General features: G+C 41.9%; 2 protein-coding genes across 5 annotated transcripts; both read left to right on the top strand.

Annotated features, from left to right (window-relative positions):
* Positions 1-445: 445 nt before the first annotated feature.
* LOC129853734 (ras association domain-containing protein 2-like) lies at positions 446-13195 on the top strand. Of its 4 annotated transcripts, none has more exons than XM_055920087.1 (11): positions 446-780; positions 6144-6314; positions 7923-7996; positions 8190-8265; positions 8513-8664; positions 9675-9769; positions 9957-10099; positions 10249-10402; positions 10659-10780; positions 11269-11366; positions 11500-13195. In XM_055920087.1, the coding sequence occupies exons 3-11, from the start codon at positions 7944-7946 to the stop codon at positions 11567-11569; spliced, it is 963 nt and encodes a 320-aa protein (XP_055776062.1). In that variant the 5' UTR covers positions 446-780; positions 6144-6314; positions 7923-7943; the 3' UTR covers positions 11570-13195. The 4 variants fall into 4 exon arrangements, with proteins under 4 accessions (XP_055776062.1, XP_055776063.1, XP_055776061.1 ...); XM_055920088.1 differs by having other exon boundaries at positions 6144-6364; XM_055920086.1 differs by having other exon boundaries at positions 6144-6412.
* Positions 13196-15845: 2650 nt separating this feature from the next.
* On the top strand, positions 15846-16424 carry LOC129852872 (ctenidin-3-like). Its single transcript, XM_055918491.1, has one exon. The coding sequence runs from the start codon at positions 15846-15848 to the stop codon at positions 16422-16424; it is 579 nt and encodes a 192-aa protein (XP_055774466.1).
* The last annotated feature ends 5140 nt before the right edge of the window (positions 16425-21564 follow it).

The following is a 21564-nucleotide window of genomic DNA, read 5'->3' as shown; positions in this document are numbered from 1 at the left end:
TCTAAACCGTCCTCTTTATTGACGTCAGCACGTTTGAGCGGCGCAGATGTTACTGAAGAGATTAGTGGGACATAGAGAAGAGAGCAGCTGAGGAGAACGCCACTTAATGGCGCCTACTTTAAATACATCATATTGACTACTATGTTTAGAATAAGAGTGATTACATACAGCCTAGGCTACTGCCATACAACAACCCCACATATCACCTGAAATCAGTCAATGAACATGTATTAATAAGGGTTAAGTACCTATAGGCCTATTGGTTTTAATATTGAACTTGACCTACACAGTTTAAAAATGAAAATTGCAACTCTCATTTTAAGTAGGCCTATCCCTTGTGTATGCGCAGTGGGTCTAGTTATCAACCCTATGCATGTGAATTGGGGGTTGCATTGTTTTCAAGATTCACTCTCCTATTCTATTCACCTATTCAGAGAGTGAGCAGTCCGCGCGAACAAAGCTGCGGCAGATCGTGCGCTGATTGGTTACCGGGTACGGTGCCAGAGGTCCACTACAACAGATGGGGTTCTCCTCTCGTCGCGCAGACGCCACGCATGCAAGCCCCGGTGCGTGCATGCACCGATTGTTTCCTATGCCCGGATAGGGCGAACCGAGCAGGGAACGAGAAGACTGGGCGACGCACGGTTTACGGTTAACGACTATCCCACCCGAAACCCAGCGTGGCAGAGAAGAACCAAGCCCGGTTGATCGTTCGTAAACATTAACAACTTAAGCCCGAAGAGGTCCTGGAAATCACCAGACTATCGAGCAACTCTGTCCGTAAGTAGGCTATATGTTAAAGCGACATTAGTCTGCCATGCCTGTAGCGATCGATAAACTCACAAGGCAAACACTTTGTTATTTGTATTTGCATAGATATTGGCTATAGTCAATTGTGACTGGAAAAAGAATGCGTGTGAGACTAATTTAGATCCATAAACAGAGTTTAGAAGTCATCGGAGATAAACGTTATTGCATTGATAATGCAGTGCTATTAGCCCTCAACAAACAGCAATTAGTACCAAATGATACTTTTGCAGGGAAACAAATTCACATGTTTTTCCATTTTTTATTATGTCATTGCACAGAAATGAAACCGATTAGAAGCCATATCTGGGCTCTGCCTATACAGTTTAGTAGGCTAGTCTATAAAACATGATGTGTCTCTCTGGACAGATTACATAACATCAGTATCAGATAGGCTACTTAAGATTCTTCTCACACACACACACACACACACACACACACACACACACACACACACACACACACACACACACACACACACACACACACACACACACACACACACACACACACACACACACACACACACACACACACATATATATATATACATAGTGCCCAGAGACTGATCCAGAGACTGATCCACACACACACACACACACACACATATATATATATATATACATAGTGCCCAGAGACTGATCCTTTCAGATGTGGATGTCCAAGCATGTGGTCACATTTTCCACAATAAGTTGTCAGGGAATTCATAATATTGGCCTGTACCTTAAATTATTAATAGACTATTATGCTAGGAAGCAATTATGCTAGGCTATTATGCTAGGCTATTATGCTAGGTCATATACAATTTCACAATAATGGTGTGATTCTGAAGAAGGCCGTTGAAGGCCGAAACGTCAATCTTTTAAACTTGTCTAATAAAACAAATTATGTTTTATGGTGAGTGTTGCACCTTTTCCTGTCTAATGACACCATAATGGTGTGAGCCAGATTGAAGGGGCATCTTGTCTATTTACAAACACACACACACACACACACACACACACACAAAAGCTTTGGCACTGTGTGATAGAGTTGGTTGTTAGACATCAGATGTTTTTAGGGTTGCTATGACAATTTGAACAATAGTGGGAGAGCAAAGTTGGGGTTGAGAGGGAGGAATTCAGGAAGAGTACAGAACTGGGGGTTTGGACCTGCATTTATCCCTTTAGCTAAAGCAGTTCAGGACAGAGGCACTGTGTGTGTGTGTGTGTGTGTGTGTGTGTGTGTGTGTGTGTGTGTGTGTGTGTGTGTGTGTGTGTGTGTGTGTGTGTGTGTGTGTGTGTGTGTGTGTGTGAAAGAAGTCAGGAAATTGAGGTCAGGAGTTTTAATGGCAGTGGATTAGTGCCAGTCTGTGGGAGGGGGATGGAGTCAGAGCGAGGATGGTAAAATTGGATGGAGGAAAACATGTTAGATAAATAGGAAACAAAGGGAAACAACAGCACTAATGAGAATAGATATTTTACAACAAGGAAGCAATAGACCAGGAGTTCAGCGCGAGAGATAGGATAGAGAGAGGGGGAAGAGAAGAGGGAGTAGAAAGCAATCTAATACTCTTCTGCTTTGCCAATATTTATACCTGCTTTCCATGCCAATAAAGCTTATTTCCTTCAGAAAGTATTCATACCCCTTTACCTATTCCACATTTTGTTGTGTTACAGCCTGAATTCAAAATGTTGTTTTTTTTTAAATGTTTTATCTTCACACAATACCTCATAATGACAAAGTGAAACATGTTTTTAGAATGTTTTATGACGTGCATCCCATTAAAAAAGACCGGTAGAAATTATGCTTATCTGTTATGTTGAGCGGAATCACCTGGTTCATTCATTTGTGAACGTTGTATTATGTTTATGAAGGCTGCTGCTGAAGACGTATCCATTGAAGCCTGTTTAATTACCTGCCTGTTATCCTGTACCTTTGCCCCACTACTCTGGATCACCGACCTCTGCCTGACCTGACCTTGTGCCTGCCTGCTGTCCTGTGCCTTTGCGCCTGTTGTAATAAACATTGTTACTTCGACACAGTCTGCATCTGGGACTTACCTTGAAACGTGATAGATACACCATCCAAAATGTAATTAATAACTTCACCATGCTCAAAGGGATATTCAGTGCCCTTTGCGAGGCATTGGAAAACCTCCCTGGTCTTTTTGGTGGAATTTGTCTTTGAAATTCACTGCTCAACTGAGGAGCTTTCAGATAATTGTATGTGTGGGGTACAGAGATGAGGTAGTCATTCCAAAATTATGTTAAACACTATTATTGCACACAGAGTGAGTGCACATTTTTACTCCTTAACCTTTCTGGCGCAGGCGTTCCGCTACCGATCCACCTTGACAACATCCGGGGAAATTGCAAAAAATGTGTTATACATCGGCTTAAAGATTAACTTCTTGTTAATCCAGCCGCTTTGTCAGATTTCAAAAAGGCTTTATGGCGAAAGCATACCATGTGATTATCTGAGGACAGCGCCCCGCCCACAAAAGCATACAAACATTTTACAACCAAGTAAAGGAATTACAAAAGTCAGAAATAGCGATAAAATTAATCACTTACCTTTGAAGATCTTCATATGGTTGCAGTCACAAGAGTCCCAGCTACACAATAAATGTTAGTTTTGTTCGATAAAGTCCCTCTTTATATCCCAAAAACTCTGTTTTTGTTGGCACGTTTTGTTCAGTAATCCACAGGCTCAAAGGCGGTCAAAACATGCAGACGAATACATCCTAATAGTACCGGTAAAGTTCGTCGAAACATGTCATAATTATAAATTATGTTTATAATTCATCATCAGGTTGTCAATTGTCTAAATAATCTATAATATTTCAACCGGACAATAGCGTATTCAACAGAAAGGAAAAACAACGAAGGGCGCGCACTCGGTCACACGCGCAAACCAGCACTGCATGATTCTACAGTCCACTGACAGAAAGGTTTCCTTCTTTATTTTTCAGAAAACAAGCCTGAAACAATGTCTAAATACTGTTGACATCTAGTGTACATAGGAACTGCAATCTGGGTCCTAACCCATTAGATACTCTATAGACATTCAATTGAAAATACCCACATAAAAAAATCCCACTTCCTGGATGGATTTCCTCAGGTTTTCGCCTGCCATATCAGTTCTGTTATACTCACATACCTTATTTAGAGTGTTTTCTATCCAAATCTACCAATTATATGCATATCCTAGCTTCTGGGCCTGAGTAACAGGCAGTTTACTTTGGGTATGCTTCTCATCCAGATGTCAAAATACTGCCCCCAAGCCATAAAAGTTTTAACTTATTAAGGCTTGCCATAACAAAGGGGTTGAATACTTATTGACTCAAGACATTTCAGCTTTTCATTTCTAATTCATTTCTAAAAAATAAAAAAAATAAAAATATTATTCTACTTTGACATTATGTGGTATCGTGTGTAGGCCAGTGATAAAACATCTACATTTAATCCATTTTAAATTCAGGCTGTAACATAACAAAATGTGGAAAAAGTCAAGGGGTGTGAATACTTTCTGAAGGCACTATAATTGTGCGGAAAGAGGGAGGAAGAGAGAGCAATTCTTAGACTAGAGAGAGACAGGCTTGGCTGCTGTGGTTGGTAAGGGGTGGAGGAGGAGAGGTATGCTGACTTGGCTGATGTGGTTCTTAAAGGGTGGAGGAGAGAGAGAGAGAGACAGGCTTGGTTGCTGTGGTTGTTGTAGAGAAGGATTCAAGGGAATGCGGAGGGAGGGGAAGACCGGGGGGCTATTTTTGGAGCCCCATCCAGACAGAACAGAGCACATTATCCCAAAATCCATCATCCCAGCTGGAATGCAGAACAGAACACAGTAACAGAACACAGAGCCATGGGCTGAGCTAGCCTGGGTCAATGTTGGGTCAATTTGTCTGTTTTTGATACGGACGGTCGTTTCCCCCCAAAACAACAGGCATGGTACATTTTCTGCAAGCAGCAGAAAGACTCAATTGAGACGGATCAGAAGTAATGTGTCAGTGTAGACACATCATTATTCATCTCTAGTGGACAGATGTATGTAGCATTTAAGTAGCTGATGCAGTTACGCAAGATTTTAGATCTAGGTTTCATTATTGATGTAGAACTGCCTGGCTAGAACAGGGGTTCTTAAACTCCAAAGCCTTTTAGAGGTTTCTTGGGCCACAGTCCAGTCTTAAACAACATACCAGTAGTGGGTCCTATTCCTAGGACCTTGGTTTGGACCAACATACTTCTGTAGATCCATTTTGAATTCAGACTGTAATACATCAAAATGTCTAAGTCAAGGGGTATGAATATTTTCTGAAGGCACTGTATATTTCCTTACTATGAGGTTGGAATAATACTGGGAAATTGTGAAAATTACGATAATGCCCTTTTTAGTATGAGCTGTTTGAAAAGAACGCCTGAAATTTCAGCCTGCTTTGATGGAATGGAGTTTTGGCCTGCCTGGTTAATAGAGTGTTCCAAATGTGTTCATGGAGAGTTCCAAACGTCTCTCCCAATAACAGCTAGTTTTCAATTTTCCCCTTCCCACACACCACTCCAGACAGTCCTAGCAAAAATATTGCTTGAGAAATTGCTCTTTGCTAAGAAGCTATTTTAGTTTGTTTTTTACATTTTAATTTAAAAGTCACAGTAAGGTACTTAACTGTTACCTAAGAAATTATTTGATATTGAGATAAAAATAGCAGCATTGGACCTTTAAAGGCTAATGTCTCCTATTGTGTTGTTCAGTCGTGCCTGACGGGGCCTAATGTAGGTGCTGAAATATTGATAATGCTGCATGGTGTGTGGGTTGATTGGTATTACATTTTTCATATGGTCACGATCATTAAATGTGTTTACGGTTGTGAGGCATTGGCTGGACACCTGAGGTAGACTGTGGGTGCGGTTGTTGTCTGTTGCTTCATACCTCTCAATACCTCTCTGTCTGTATATGGGGGTACGTGTGAGCCTTTCAGAGAGAAGCTGTGTGTGTTGGTGCCTTTCTCCGTGCGTGCGTGTGTGGTGTGTGTGTGTGTGTGTATGTGAGAGAGCGATATCATATTTCATGTCTGTAGTTTGAATTGAGGAAGTCTCTCTCATGTCAGAGCGTCAGCGTCAGTTTCCGCTGTGACTGAGGCTCTGAAGGAGGAAGAGATTAGCGGATGGGGAGCGCTTCCTTTTAACCAGCCCCTTCAACCGCCACTCTCTGGTGCTCTCTCCATCGCCTCTCCCCTCTCCCTTACAAACACATTGAAGCCTTAGACTGAGGCCCTGGGTCATCTACCCTGGGTATACAGCCACTGAGACAGACTCTGAAGAGCCACGCTTAGTGCTGAACTCTCTCTCTCTCCTCCACAGAAAGGACACAGTAGCTTCTTTGGCTCCAGCCGGGCCGTCTTCAGGCAAACTCCTCTGACAGGACCCTGAGGACTAACTTATCGTGTGTTTGTGCAGCTAGCGGATCTCTCTCTCTCTCTCTCTCTCTCTCTCTCTTTCCTGGCCTACCAGGATCATACCGATCTTAGCACGGTAAGCCACACAGCGGCCTGGCCTACCAGGATCATACAGATCTTAGCACGGTAAGCCACAGCGGCCTGGCCTACCAGGATCATACAGATTGTAGCACGGTAAGCCACACATCGGGCCTTCTACACACACACACACTATTTCAGCAATGAAATAGTGAGGTAGCCTGCCACAGTAGTTGTAGCAAGATACACTGGGTAGCATAACAGTGCTAACGGCAGTGATTTAAGAGGTATTTCAAGGAGGAGGAACTTAGCTTGCTGGTACCTGGAACAAGGCTGAGACACTGTGTGTGCAACTGAAATTATTCATGCACCTGTTCTTGTCCATCTGGAAGCTTCTGTGCTGCCCCCTAACACACACACACACACCGTTTCAGCTGGGCAGGAAGGAAACATGTGAGGGTGCTGGCAGCATGCCATGTTAAATTAAAGTCCAACATCTGTGTGTGTGATGGTCACCATGGAAGTTTCCGTGTGTGCTAGTGGTTTTCTGTGTGTGGTGTGTTTTAGACAGATGGGAGTGGAAAAGAGGAAGAGAGAGAGATGTAGAGATTGTGTCCTCCATCTCACACTGACAGAGACTTGTGTCACAGAGAGTTTGTCGAGTCACACCAGGAAGAGGAGTCATTAAACCTCAGACTTAAATCACATGGGTCTGAGCTGGCATAGCAGAGAGAACAACATTAACCCTGCATACAAACTGGCTGGCGAAAAGATGCATCTAACTAGCTACAGTTGAAGTCGGACGTTTACATACACCTTAGCCAAGTACATTTTTTCACAATTCCTGACATTCCTGAGAGTTAATCCTAGTAACAATTCCCTGTCTAAGGTCAGTTAGGATCACCACTTTATTTTAAGAATGGGAAATGTCAGGATAATAGTAGAGAGAATGATTTATTTCAGTTTTTATTTATTTCATCACATTGCCAGTGGGTCAGAAGTTTACATACACTCAATTAGTACCATGGCCTTTTTTTTGCCTTTACCTCTCTTATATCACCTCATTTGCTCACATTGTATATAGACTTATTTTTCTACTGTATTATTGACTGTATGTTTGTTTTACTCCATGTGTAACTCTGTGTTGTTGTATGTGTCGAACTGCTTTGCTTTATCTTGGCCAGGTCGCAATTGTAAATGACAACTTGTTCTCAACTTGCCTACCTGGTTAAATAAAGGCTAAATAAATAAAATTAAAATAAATAAAATTTGGTAGCATTGCCTTTAAATTGTTTGACTTGGATCAAACGTTTCGGGTAGCCTTCCACAAGCTTCCCACAATAAGTTGGGTGAATTTTGGCCCATTCCTCCTGACAGAGCTGGTGTAACTGAGTCAGGTTTGTAGGCCTCCTTGCTCGCACACGCTTTTTCAGTTCTGCCCACACATTTTCTATAGGATTGATGTCAGGGCTTTGTGATGGCCACTCCAATACCTTGACTTTATTGTCCTTAAGCCATTTTGCCACAACTTTGGAAGTATGCTTGGGATCATTGTCCATTTGGAAAACCCATTTACGACCAAGCTTTAACTTCAGTGTCTATCTATTGTTCTTCAGTATCTATCCACATTAATGTTTAAAAGCATCTGATCACAATTTCTCTCTAGCTCCTCTCATGCTGACTGAGAATGGATAACATGCAGGATGGGGTTCAGATTGGAGACAACAAGTTCATCAGCAAGTATGCCATACACACACACACACACACACACACACACACACACACACACACACACACACACACACACACACACACACACACACACACACACAGAGAGTGTGTTCAGACGTGTGTAGTAATAACAAAAAGTATCATATTAAAATGTGTGTAAAGTAATAAATTGTTGTCAAGAATGTTGTATTTCTGTCTTCAGGGCAACAGTCCTGTCCCACCTCAAAACCTACAACCTCTATTATGAAGGACATAACCTGCAGTTGAGACACAGAGAGGTGCGTTTGTGTTGGTGCAAGTGAATGAGAGTAAGAGTGAGAATTGTCTGATAGCCTCTTCATTGCATTTAGTCTTTCTCTTCCTTATTTTCTTTCTCTCTCTCTCTCTCTCTCTCTCATCCATCCTCTCTCATTACTTTGCTGTATAATTTACCCCAAACTGACTCTGTTCAATAATTCACCCTGCCCCAAAGGGGTAATAACTGTGTGTGTGTGTTTATTGATTATGGTAACTCTGTCTCTACAGGAGGAAGGGGAGCTGATCGTGGAGGGTTTGCTGAATATCTCCTGGGGCCTGCGTCGACCTATCAGATTGCAGATGCAGAACGATCACGAGCGAATCAGACCTCCTCCCTCGTCTACATCCTGGCACTCCGGCTGTGCCCTGGATAATCAGAGGTAGGGAGTGAGCTCTCGTTACCCTACCAAGGCAACATATAGATACGTACTACGTACTGTATCTATAAAAGGTTTATGTTTTTACCAAGGGTGTTTCTTTTTGTTATTACAGTATGTCCTGATACCATGGCCATATTGATATCTCTTTATTATAACCAGGGTGGGTTACGGCGACCTAGATATAGGGTTTTTAGTTTACTTTGACCACACATATTGTCTCCGGTCAGTAGTGCTGAGCGATGAACCAACCTTTCTGTTATTTGCATTCCATTTAGTTCGTTTTTTTTTCTGTGAGCTCAATGCACACATTGCAGTTTCTCTAAAGATAAATCAGATCCAGCCTGAACTGCAATGTAGTAAGGAGTTGTAGTTTCCAACAGACCAAAATTCTATGTAGTTTAGCACAGAAAACCTGCGAATTAATTAGAATGACCATAATCCATTGCGTGCCTCCGGTCTGTTTCTTTTATGCCTGCTACTGTACATAAGAGACAGAAGAATGCAGAATCAAGAGGGATAGAGAGCAGTTGTTCGCAAGGTATCTCTACCTGAAAATCTAAGTGATCTAAGCGATTGATAGTTGGTATTCAGCAGTCATAAAAGTATACCTTATTTACTTTGAAGAACTAGTAAAATAGGGATTTTGTCAGACAGGATAGGCAGCAGCTCTATAGAGATAAAATAATAATAAAATCATTAAATAAAACAAATGTAATATACACAACAACTGGCTACAAGCATTTCGCTACACCCGCAATAGCATCTGCTAAACACTTGTATGTGACAAATAAAATTTGATTTGATTTGAACTGAAATATTTGATTAAAGTCATGTGAATAAATGCTGGATAAGTGACAGGCACTAATGATTACATGGAGACCATATTTCACTGTTCCTTTACCTGTCTCATTTACACTTTGATGTAGAACAACTTTGAAGAGAAGATAATGTGTCATAAAAAAGTCAAGCTATTAAATATGGGAATATTCATGTTTTCTAAATGTCAATAGCAATGAAGGTACCCAGCAGACCCTGCCCAACATAGAAGTGACAGAGCACGAGAGCCAATCAGAGGACAGTATTGTGAAGGCGGATGAGGAAGAAGGTGCGTCTTATAGAAGACTAGTCTGAAAACCTTCAGCATGTTATTATGGATAATTCAATTATTTATCCTACATTAGATAGCCATGTCTGTTCAACACAATACATTTTTAGAACATTTTGTGACATTCATAGGAACGTGATTGTCTGACTCCTCCCCTTTCTCCTATCTCTATGCTCTGGTTGGACAGAGGAATATGAGCACTCCGCCCAGCTACTGAGGACGAAGAGCGATGCTGGGTTTCTGAGGAAGGCTCAGCGCCGGTCGCCTAGCGACCAGAGGAGGATACGACGACATCGTTTCTCCATCAATGGACACTTCTACAATTACAAGGTACCCATGCACACACACACACCATAATACTGCAGCTACACACTACTACAACGACAACATAATACCACAAATACATTCATTTTCTCTCTCTCGCTCTCTCTCATTCCTCTCCCCTTCTCATAATTGTGCTTCCCCCATCGCCCCTTCAGACTGCAGTCTTCATTCCAGCATATGGTTCAGTTACTAACGTGCGGATCAACAGTTGTATGACCACGCCCCAGGTGCTACGAGTGCTACTTAACAAGTTCAAGATTGAGAACAGCCCAGATGACTTTGCGCTGTACCTTGTACACACCAGCGGCGGTGAGTGAGTGCGGTGTCGTGTGGTTGTGTGTCTGTCACAGAGTGTGAAGCTGAATCACCTTCTCCCTTTCACAGGGTCAATGTGAGCAATGTCTGTGTTTATCCTAGAGTGGAGTATGCATTATTAACTGTGTTTGTAGGTGTGTGCGCGTGTATGAGAGTGCTGCAGCTCTGTGGCAAAGCATGGCAATCTACTAGCATAACTTAAGCACGCCCGTTTAATGCAGTGAAAGTTTGACAATGTTTCTTCTTTCAGAGCGTGCAAAGCTGAAGCGCAGTGACTACCCCCTGGTGCTGCGTGTGCTTCAGGGTCCGTGTGAACAGGTCAGCAGAATCTTCCTAATGGAGCAGGACCTGGGAGAGGAAGTCACCTATGATGTAAGACTGCTAATGTATAACTGCCAAATCATTCCTCGCCTACATACCACTGTGTAACTGCTAAATCATTCCCCACTTCTTAGTACGCATAAACTTAATCACGTCCTCAAAATGGAATATTCTGTATGTCCCCTTATCTATTACAAAAGGGCTCAGTCAATATAACCTGCAGTGGGCTATTTATGCACTAGACTAGAATTTAAATAGACCTTTTACCATAACACAGTCCAGAGTCAAACCAAAACCCTAATTTACTTAAGTTAAGCAGCTTAGGGGTCTGCAAGCCGAGCCAATTAGTTGTCCTCAACAATGACTTGCCACCGGCTTGACAGTGTGAAGTCAATGCCCATAAACTGAAATAAGCTATTATGACTGCATGACATCCTTTATGTAATTGTTGTTATTATTACAGTATTGTGACTTTGTAATAGTTGAGGGTTCAGGCCAAGTCTGTGTTTGTAATTGCATTTCTTCTTCCTCCCAACCAGGTGGCGCAGTATATTAAGTTTGAGATGCCAGTGCTGCAGAGTTTCATCACCAAGCTGAAGGAGGAAGAGGACCGGGAGGTGCAGAAACTCAGGAGCAGGTGAAGTGCAGGCAACATCTACCTACCTCCCCTGAATGGCTGTGTTTATGGTGTCATGTACTGTGTATTTATGTCTCATTCTCTTCCCTCCCTCTCTCTCTCTTACTTGCTCTCGCTCACTCTCCATCTGTAGGTATACATTTCTGCGGTGTATCATTGAGAAACAGCTGCGTTGTCTTCCTGAGGGGACTGTCTGTATGTGACCTGGTCTAGGGAGGGACCACCAGATCTTCCCAAAATCTCCCTGACCTCTTTAGCTACCCCTTCCAAACCCAGACGCCGTCCCAAGCCCCAAACAGGAGTGACCATGAAGCACACCGAGGAGAGGCATCCATTCCAACCTCGCTTTAATCTCTTCCAAGACCTCCATAGGGACAGTGACCTGGGTTGTGTGTGTGGTACCTTTCTCAGTTGAGGTTGGGGTCATTATGAAACATGATGTCTGCTCTTTCCGTCCATACCATGAACAAACAGTACATATCCTCCTTGCTGTCCAATCCCTCTCTGACACACCTGCCTCTCTGTCGTGCCATCTGCATATTAACTGTATCAATATCAGCAATAATAAGGGTTAATAATGAAGGTAAAGATTGGCACTTTTCTCTTGTGGATCTGTATGGGGCATTGAGACTATTCCATGTCCTATACCACTCAGATGCAAAATAACCTAAAGCACATCTAAATATCTTTCTTAGTTCTACTGAGTTAGATAGATAGAACTATATATATATATAGTTCTATCTATCTATCTCTTTCCATCCATTGTTCTCTCTAACTCCTTGCATATTTGTATTTTCTATTTCTGACCAAAGCCCCATTTTGCCGCCTGCAGAAAACTGATTGTCTCCCTCTCCAAACCAGAACCTGCCTTAGACTCAAGAGTGGCATCCCACACTAGATGAGATTCTCACCCACCCAGTCAGTCGGTAGGGGGGTTAAATGACTCCTGTCCTGTGACAGTATATGGTGTTGAAACATGACTGTCACACAAGTGTGGTACAGTACTATCTCCATGATCAGCTCTACAGAGGCAGGAACTGTAATGTAACTTCATGACTGTTCTTGCCACAGTTCATCTAAAACTGTCTCCTAACCAATTCTAGTGGAATGGAAAAAACATGTATTTCTGCTACCTGTGTGTTATTTTTTTCTTTCCTTTACTTAACTAGCCAAGATAGTTAAGAACAAATTCTTATTTACAATGACGGCCTACCGGGGAACAGTGGGTTAACTGCCTTGTTCAGGGGTAGAACGACAGATCTTTACCTTGTTAGCTCGGGGATTCGATCCAGCAACCATTCAGTTACTGGCCCAATGCTCTAACCACTAGGCTATCTGCCGCCCCATACCAGGGTTATGCCAGGGTTATAATCACATAGTGTAGTATAGTGTGATATGACCTGTGTGTCTGCTCTACTAGCATACCTAGAGACTGAAGCACAAAACATAGAGGACCAGAGTTCCTTAAGATTGTGAATTATGTACATGATGAATCAACTACAATAGTTCAAACGAGGGAATGTTTTGTGTGTGTGTGTTAGGTTGTGTGTGTGCACGCACATTTCTGAAGCAGTACTTACTTTCCTGGTAGATATTGATCTGTGTGACTGTGTGCGTGTGTATGACTGTATACAGTACTTTGAGATGTGGTACAACAATTCTATTACACCTATATCTACCCTCAGCTTTTAAAAGGTTGCTGTATATTGTGTGTGAGCGAGCGTGTATGTGTGTGTGTGTGCATGTACCGTATGTCTGTCCTTTCAATTTCTATGGCTCTTTCAAGACTGACACATTTATTTCATAATAAAATATTTTAGCTGTTTTAATGTTGCATTCTGACTTTCTGACCAAGTGTTCCTTTGGGGAAACTCTCTTCAAAAGCACATGCCACTATTTAGACATGTAGCATTTTACAATAATGATTATTTATTTGGTCTGTACTGTCTAGCCTTTTTGGGTCTGTGGGTAGAAACCATATTATCTTGGTTGTATAAAACTTACTTAATACAAAGCTGTATGATATTAGTCTGTATTATTGCTGTCTGTTTTGGTAGGCTAGGAGGCTTACAGTAACTTCAGGCTAAACACACACACACAGGTCGTTTTGAGTTTCTACTCTGTTGGTGGGTTAGGGGCTTAGACACACACACACACACACAGGTCGTTTTGAGTTTCTACTCTGTTGGTGGGTTAGGGGCTTAGACACACACACACACACACACAGGTCATTTTGAGTTTCTACTCTGTTGGTGGGTTAGGGGCTGAGACACACACACACACACACACAGGTTATCTTTGGCTAAGTGTACTGCTAAGTTTGCAGGTATTTCTGTGTTGTTGGGGCTTACTGTAACACTACAGTGTTAGCAGGGATGAGCATCGTTGTTTATCCTGCTCAGCCAATGAGGTGGTCAGAGAGAGATCCCCTCTCTACCTGGCTGAGACCATATTGAGGTTGAAGAGACCCGTCCCACACACTCTCTCTCCCAGACAGTCACAGGAATCACTGACGATCACACACACAAAGGAGAGAGCCAAAAGGACAACAGAACAAGCAAAGGACATCCTCTGACACATCTGTGATTTTCCTCGGCTCTTTGTCAACTTCTACAGGTAAGAGTTTCTGCTTTTAGCTTTGCAGTCAAATGTACATTATTGTTATCATTCTATCATTTCTAAAGATATTTAAATCTGTGTTATTGATGATGTAGCATCCTGTAACTGTTATCTGGGATTTGGAAAATACAAATACCAAGATGCATTAATGCAGGTACATCACGTGTGTCAATAGTGTTATTTGCCAATGTTTGACCCAGTTGTATTGTCACCTGTATAACTAATTCTATAGTGGTCAAATGTTAGTCTAAAGAGTTTTACATAGACATTTACACCATGCCTAAACAGTTACCAAAAGCTATGTAGAGCTGCCCAGATCAAGTTAGTAAACAATCCGAATTGGATCATTAAGAAGCTAAAGACAAACTATTAACACCCGTCCAAAGTCATTCAATGAGTGTGAAGTATGAGCAATATTTTAGATTAGAATTCTCTCTTTTTTTGAATGAAAAAGGATTACATTTACAACGTTCAAGAACTCTGTGTTCTGAATGAACCCGGAGGGAAGTTATAGAACTCTCAGTTTTCTGAAATAATATCTACCAGTGGAGGCTGGTGGGTGGAGCTATAGGAGGATGGGCTCGTTGTAATGGCTGGAGTGGGATTCATGGAACGGCGTTAAACATGTGGTTTCTATATGTTTGATGTGTTTGATACTGTTCCATTAATTCCACCCCAGCCATTACAATGAGCCCATCCTCCTATAGCCTTTCTCACTAGCCTCCACTGATATCTAATTAACAGTGTAGGTAATCCTGGAAACTGGAAAGCTACTGTGTTGGATTATTCTACAGACAAACGGCTAAGGAATAAGGATAGCCTTGGAGCCAAGGACACAGATTACACTGTAATGCTGTGTGATGATGATGGGGAGAGAGGAGGACAGACAAACAATTTTAGGGAGGACAGATTAGTGGTAAAGAGGTCTGAGTAAGAGAGACAGAGACAGAGGAGAGAGATGCACAGAGAGATGAGAGGTAGAGAAAGGAGAGAGATTATGGAGGTAAAAACCATATGACCATTGTTGAGATGTAGTAACATGGTACTTGTGAAGTTAATCAGTTATGGCATTGGTCTAGTGGTCATCTCCTGACCAAGTAGAAAATGTATCTCTTGGGTTTTGAAACACAAAAAAAGGGGATTGACAAGGACTATTGTCAACTCGCATCAAAAAAGAGTTAAGAGAAAAAAAATTGACAGTAGAAACTCTCCCTTCAATCCCCACGTTGTTTTTCATACTAGACTAGAACCAGAGTTCGTACCAGCCTGAGTTTATATACTGACTTGTCAATCCACTGAAGACTTAAATCCTGTGTTGAGTTGTTAGATCTTATCTATGCTATTGTGTGTTGACTTCTCACAGCTCGTGTAACACTCTTCTGTCAAAGCTGGATGAGCAGCCGCAGCTCGCTCTGCCCTGCTCTTAATTTGTCTCTAGGGTAAAAATAACCTTTACTTAGCACATTCTCAAAGCCTGCAGTGACGAAAACTTTAGTGTGTGTACGTTGTGTTCTACCATACTGAAACGTGTGTGTGTGTATGTTATGTTCCACTGTACTAATCACTGGACAGTCTGTCCAGACTTGCTGATGAATGCAGGCATTACATCACTGTGTGGATCTTAAGGCTGGCAGCTGACACTAAACACAGATCTGGATCAGCTTTCCCTTGTCAATCAACCCAGTTAACCCACAGGTGGTTTAAATCCTAACTGACACTGGATTAGCTCGTAGGGTTATCCCACTTCATACACACACAGTCGTGATCATGTCTTGTTCTTGTCTTGATAATGACCCAGCGCTAGTGTGGAAATGTGGGATATTCTCATCGTTCATGATCTTGTTTTCACAGAGAATGAGGATGGTTGGCCAACGGAGACTTCTCCTCACTGTGGCAACCTGCCTGTTGCTCCTAGCAACCATCTGTCCCACCTCAGGGGCTCGTCGTGGTGGGGGCTTCGGTCGTAGTGGGGGCTTCGGTGGGGGGTGGGGCGGTAGTAGCCGTGGAGGTGGGGGTTACCCTCGTCAAGGTGGAGGCACGGGATACCGACCAATGCCATCCTCGAGTGGACAGGCATACCGACCAATGCCTGCCCAGAGTGGCGGCTCCAGTGCGGGGAAGATGGCAGGGGCTGCTGCTGCTGGTGCCGTGGGGGGAGCAATGCTGGGCAGTGCGTTGAGTCGTCCTGGCTATGGAGGAGGATATGGGGGGTATGGAGGAGGTTATGGAGGTGGTTATGGAGGCTATGGAGGAGGCTATGGGGGGTACCCCAGAGCTGGAGGGTATGGCCCCAGGCCTGGTGGCTATGAAGGTCCAGAGGGCTCTGGGGACATGGGGTACTACTATGGAGCATCCAGTGGGCCCATCTATAACAGCATCATCGTCATCATCGGGTCACTAATGTCATTGGTGATGGGGCACTGGGTGGGAGTGATGTAGAGATGGAGTGAAGATTTGGATGGAGTCACGACTAAAGCTCTCCAGACCAAGACCATATGTATATAAAGACTCTTAAGACTCAAACCAAAACTAGGCTCTGACCAAGATCCAGATCAAGACCTTGGGCATTGATGCGCAAACCATGACCTCGTTGACAATGAGATCAGTTTGTGACTCCATCTGTTCTGACTCACAGGTGTAGTGGGGCAAATACACTTCCTATATAGATCCTTGATGCAGAAAGACTCTAATGTGGATTCTTTGTCAACTGATTGCACAAAAAAAAATATATATATCTTTTCATGAGACATTACACAACATAAAATATCTGGTGTGTGATAGATTACCTTCCGGTCAAGCACTCACTACCTCCATGAAGCAGTAAAACAGGATTTACTTCTCTTTACCATGGTTGTTATCAACAGTTTAATATTGTAACAGTAACAGTTTACTTGAAAGACTCACGCTATAACTCATGTTTCACTGATTTCAACCCTTGGTAGAATACTGGCAGCTTTTGGATGTGGATTTGTAAATGCTGTATATTGTTCTAATCTATTAATTATATTTTGTGTCCATTACTTTTCTTACTTTATTGAATAGGATGTGATTTTGGGTGAGTGGAGTGTATAAACACCATTATGAACCAGGTGGCTCGAGCCCTGAATGCTGATTGGCTGAAAGCCGTGGTATGTCATACCACAGGTATGACAAAAAAATAAAAAATTACTGGTCGAATTACATTGGTAACCAGTTTATATTAGCAATAATGCACCTCGGGGGTTTGTGATATATGGTCAATAAACCAAAGGGCTGTATCCACGCACTCCAAAACTGCCCTTAGCCGTGGTATATTGGTCGTATACCGTACCCTTTTGTGCCTTATTGCTTAAGTATAAAACACAATAACTAGTTCCATGTTCTGTACTGGTGTCATTTGATGAATCTGATGTAGTTTTCCTGTGGGGTTACTCCAATAAAAACATGGGAGACAGAGATGTGTGTATCCATTCTCGATATTGACCATCATCAGACTGTGTAAAAAGCATAACTATCATTAGATCATGAAATGAGAACGTGACGGTTCAGATAGTAGTAATATTTAAATTAGGCTTTTGAGGCCAGACAAAACATGTAGTCACTTCAGTACCTGTGCAACAATCACCAGTCAAACCGAGCATAGTTCTAGTAGACAGATTGGACTCTAGAATGTGAAATCTGTTATTGGGAATTTGTGACTGGCGGTATATAGGCCATTCATTGAAGTGGATCTCAATTCAAATTAAGATTAGGAACCTGACTCACACAGTGGAGGTATTCATAGCTATGGTAAATGGTTTCAGTCTTAGCCCAGATCATTAGGCTGCAATGCTATTGTTGTGACACACATGTTGACGTGCGCCAGGTATGTTGGTCAGCAGTCAATAATAAATAGGATGTCCTATGACTAAACACCCTCACTGTGAGATCAATTATATTACTGTGGGTCTCCTGGCTGTCAGGCTGCAATACAATCACTTCATCAGCAGGTGGAGACAGAGAGAGCTGGAAGAATACTGGTTACCCGTTAAGTTAACCCCAAATGTCTGTTCCATTATGGAAATGATCCTCCTAACAAGTCTGTCTTACTCATGCAATTATGTATGGTAGACCTACAAGTTGCGACTTCCTACTGCCCTAATTGAGCTAACTGGAGGAGCAGTATCTTGATATTTATTGACTTATTAATAATGTTGATCATGATCATATACAATAAATATAGAGAGAACTTTTCTCAAATGTATTTTCTCTCAGAACGAGAGCGCAAGATAAATAGCTTCTGCTTGACTTGTAGCCAGAATGTTCAGGCATCCTAATCTATGCAGATGAGGGCATTCACTGTTTCCTCTCACTTCTTTTCTAGTTTTCCCTCACTCCCCCTCTCCTTCTTTCTCTGCCTTTCACATTTAATAGTCACGCTTCATTTCAGGACCAAGTTCTAGGCTACCTAGCAACACCATGCACTGTGTAGGCTGTGGTTGTTATGGATACATCCCCATGGTCCATTAAAAGAGATGAAGGCCTAGCAACAATAGTCATTCTGTTTCTGTATTATGTCCAAGGCTACTGATTGATCAAACACAGTCAAACAAAAAGAGAAAATGATTTGACAACATATCCTACAGATAAAACTACTAACATTCTGGAATCTCTGAGGTCAGACTTCTGGTACAAAAATAGATATGTTTATCGTTGGAAACTATGTTAGATTTGTCCAAATATAGCCGCCTTCACACAGCATAAAATATGTTATAAAAGACGGCTTAAAAGAAACAAATCCCAAAGATTAATTTTTTAAAGTAAAACCCAAGTGTGCTTTCACCATCTTTTAAACCACATGTGAAGGACTCTTTGGTTTGGAATGAGGCTGTGCAATGAAAGTGTTACATTTCTGAACATTAATAGCTCTAACCCACAGTTTATTAATAGAATCCAATTAACCTTTAAGTGGTGGTGGAAAAAGTACTCAATTGTCATACTTGAGCAAAAGTAAAGATACCTTAATAGAAAATGACAAGTAAAAGTGAGTCACCCAGTAAAATACTACTTGAGTAAAAGCCTAAAAGTATTTGGTTTTAAATATACTTAAGTATCAAAAGTAAATGGAATTGCTAAAATGTACTTACTTATCAAAAGTAAAAATATAAACCATTTCAAATTCCTTATATTAAGCAAACCAGACGGCACAATTGTATTTTTTATTTTTATTAACGGACAGCCAGGGGCACACTCCAACACTCAGACATAATTTACAAACAAAGTTGTGTTTAGTGAGTCCTTCAGATCAGAGGCAGTAGTGATGACCAGGGATGTTCTCTTGATAAATGGGTGAATTGGACTTTTGGGTGTCAGGGAAAAATGTACGGAGTAAAAAGTATATAATTTTCTTTAGGAATGTAGTGAAGTAAAAGTAAAATACAAATAGTAAAGTAAAGATACCCCCAAAAAACTACTTACGCAAAACTATTTTAAAGTACTACTTAAATACTTTACACCACTGCCTTTAAGTTAGTTTCTCATTGCTGTAGGAATGAAAAGAACAGCCATGGTATCTGAATTGTTTTCTGCTATCAGACCAACATCAAATGGAATATATGGGTTAAATATTACATTCAGAGAATATGAAAACACAATATCTGAGGTTAGATACACAATGCTTTAAGAAAGACGAGGGACATTGGTAAAGTGCAGGTGAGCATTGTTCATAATGTTCTCATATATACAGTACCAGTCAAAGGTTTGGACACACCTACTAATTCAAGGGTATTTATTTTTTACAATTTTCTACATTGTAGAATAATAGTGAAGACATCAAAACTATGAAATAACACATATGGAATCATGTGGTAACCAAAAAAAGTGTTAAACAAATTGAAACATTTTAGATTCTTCAAAGTAGCCACCCTTTGCCTTGATTACAGCTTTGCACACTCTTGGCATTCTCTAAACCAGCTTCACCTGGAATGCTTTTCCAACAGTCTTTAAGGAGTTCCCACGTATGCTGAGCACTTGTTGGCTGCTTTTCCTTCACTCTGCTGTACAACTCATCCCAAACCATCATAATTGGGTTGAGGTTGGGTGTTTGTGGAGGCCAGGTCATCTTGTGCAGCACTCCATCACTCTCCTTCTTCAAATAGCCCTTACAAATCCTGGAGGTGTGTTGGGTCATTGTCCTGTTGAAAAACAAATTATTGTCCAACTAAGCGCAAACCAGATGGGATGTTTTACCGCTGCCGAATGCTGTGGTAGCCATGATGCTTAAGTGTGCATTGAATTATAATTAAATCACTGAGTGTCACCAGCAAAGCACTTCCTTACATAACACCTGCTCCTCGATGCTTCACGGTGGGAACCACACATGTGGAGATCATCCGTTCAACTACTCTACGTCTCACAACGGTGGTTGGAACCAAAAATCTAATTTGGATTCATCAGACCAAAGGACAGATTTTCACCAGTCTAATGGCCATTGCTCATGTTTCTTGGCCCAAGCAAATATCTTCTTATTGGTGTCCTTTAGTAGTGGTTTCTTTGCAGCAAATCGACCATGAAGGCCTGATTCATGCAGTCTCTGCACAGTTGATGTTGAGATGTGTCTGTTACTTGAACTCTGTGAAGCATTTATTTTGACTGCACTTTCTGAGGCTGGTAACTCTAACGAACTTATCCTCTGCAGCAGAGGTAACTCTGGGTCATCCTTTCCTGTGGTGGTCCTCATGAGAGCCAGTTTCATCGTAGTGCTTGATGGTTTTTGCGACTGCACTAGAAGAAACTTTAAAAGTTCTTGAAATTTTCCGGATTGACTGACCATGTCTTAAATTAATGTCTTAAATTAATGACTGTCGTTTCTCTTTGCTTATTGGAGCTGTTCTTGCCATAATATGGACTTGGGACTTTTACCAAATAGTGCTATCTTCTGTATACCAACCCTACCTTGTCACAACACAACAGATTGGCTCAAACAGATTAAGAACTACTTTCCTACTACCCGGATAAAGCACTAATTAAAATTCAGTTAGTGCTAAACATGGCTGCTGATCATATTACTCCAGTGCTAGCCTCTCTACACTGGCTTCCTGTTAAGGCAAGGGCTGATTTCAAGATTTTACTGCTAACCTACAAAGCATTACCTGGGCTTGCTCCTACCTATCTTTCCAATTTGGTCCTGCCGTACATACCTACACGTACGCTATGGTCACAAGACGCAGGCCTCCTTACTGTCCCTAGAATTTCTAAGCAAACAGCTGGAGGCAGGGCTTTCTCCTATAGAGATCCATTTTTATGGAATGGTCTTCCTATCCATGTGGGAGACACAGACTCGGTCTCAAGCTTTAAGTCTTTATTGAAGACTCATCTCTTCAGAAGGTCCTATGATTGAGTGTAGTCTGGCCCAGGAGTGTGAAGGTGAACGGAAAGGCACTGGAGCAACGAACCGCCCTTGCTGTCTCTGCCTGGCCGGTTCCCCTCTCTCCACTGGGATTCTCTGCCTCTAACCCTATTACAGGGGCTGAGTCACTGGCTTAATAGTGCTCTTCCATGCTGTCCCTAGGAGGGGTGCGTCACTTGAGTGAGTTGAGTCACTGACGTGATCTTCCTGTCC

The sequence above is a fragment of the Salvelinus fontinalis genome, chromosome 4 (genome assembly GCF_029448725.1).
Source record: "Salvelinus fontinalis isolate EN_2023a chromosome 4, ASM2944872v1, whole genome shotgun sequence".
NCBI lineage: Eukaryota > Metazoa > Chordata > Actinopteri > Salmoniformes > Salmonidae > Salvelinus > Salvelinus fontinalis.
This window is presented reverse-complemented; position numbering and strand designations above follow the sequence as displayed.

What these genes read in the sequence shown, in the direction of transcription:
- LOC129853734 (XM_055920089.1), top strand. Translation starts at nt 7,944, where the DNA reads ATGGATAACATGCAGGATGGGGTTCAGATTGGAGACAACAAGTTCATC. An exon ending in TGTGCCCTGGATAATCAGAG is followed by an intron (nt 8,665 to 9,674) that starts GTAGGGAGTGAG and finishes AAATGTCAATAG; the next exon opens with CAATGAAGGTACCCAGCAGA. An exon ending in CCTTGTACACACCAGCGGCG is followed by an intron (nt 10,403 to 10,658) that starts GTGAGTGAGTGC and finishes TTCTTCTTTCAG; the next exon opens with AGCGTGCAAAGCTGAAGCGC.
- LOC129852872 (XM_055918491.1), top strand. Translation starts at nt 15,846, where the DNA reads ATGGTTGGCCAACGGAGACTTCTCCTCACTGTGGCAACCTGCCTGTTG.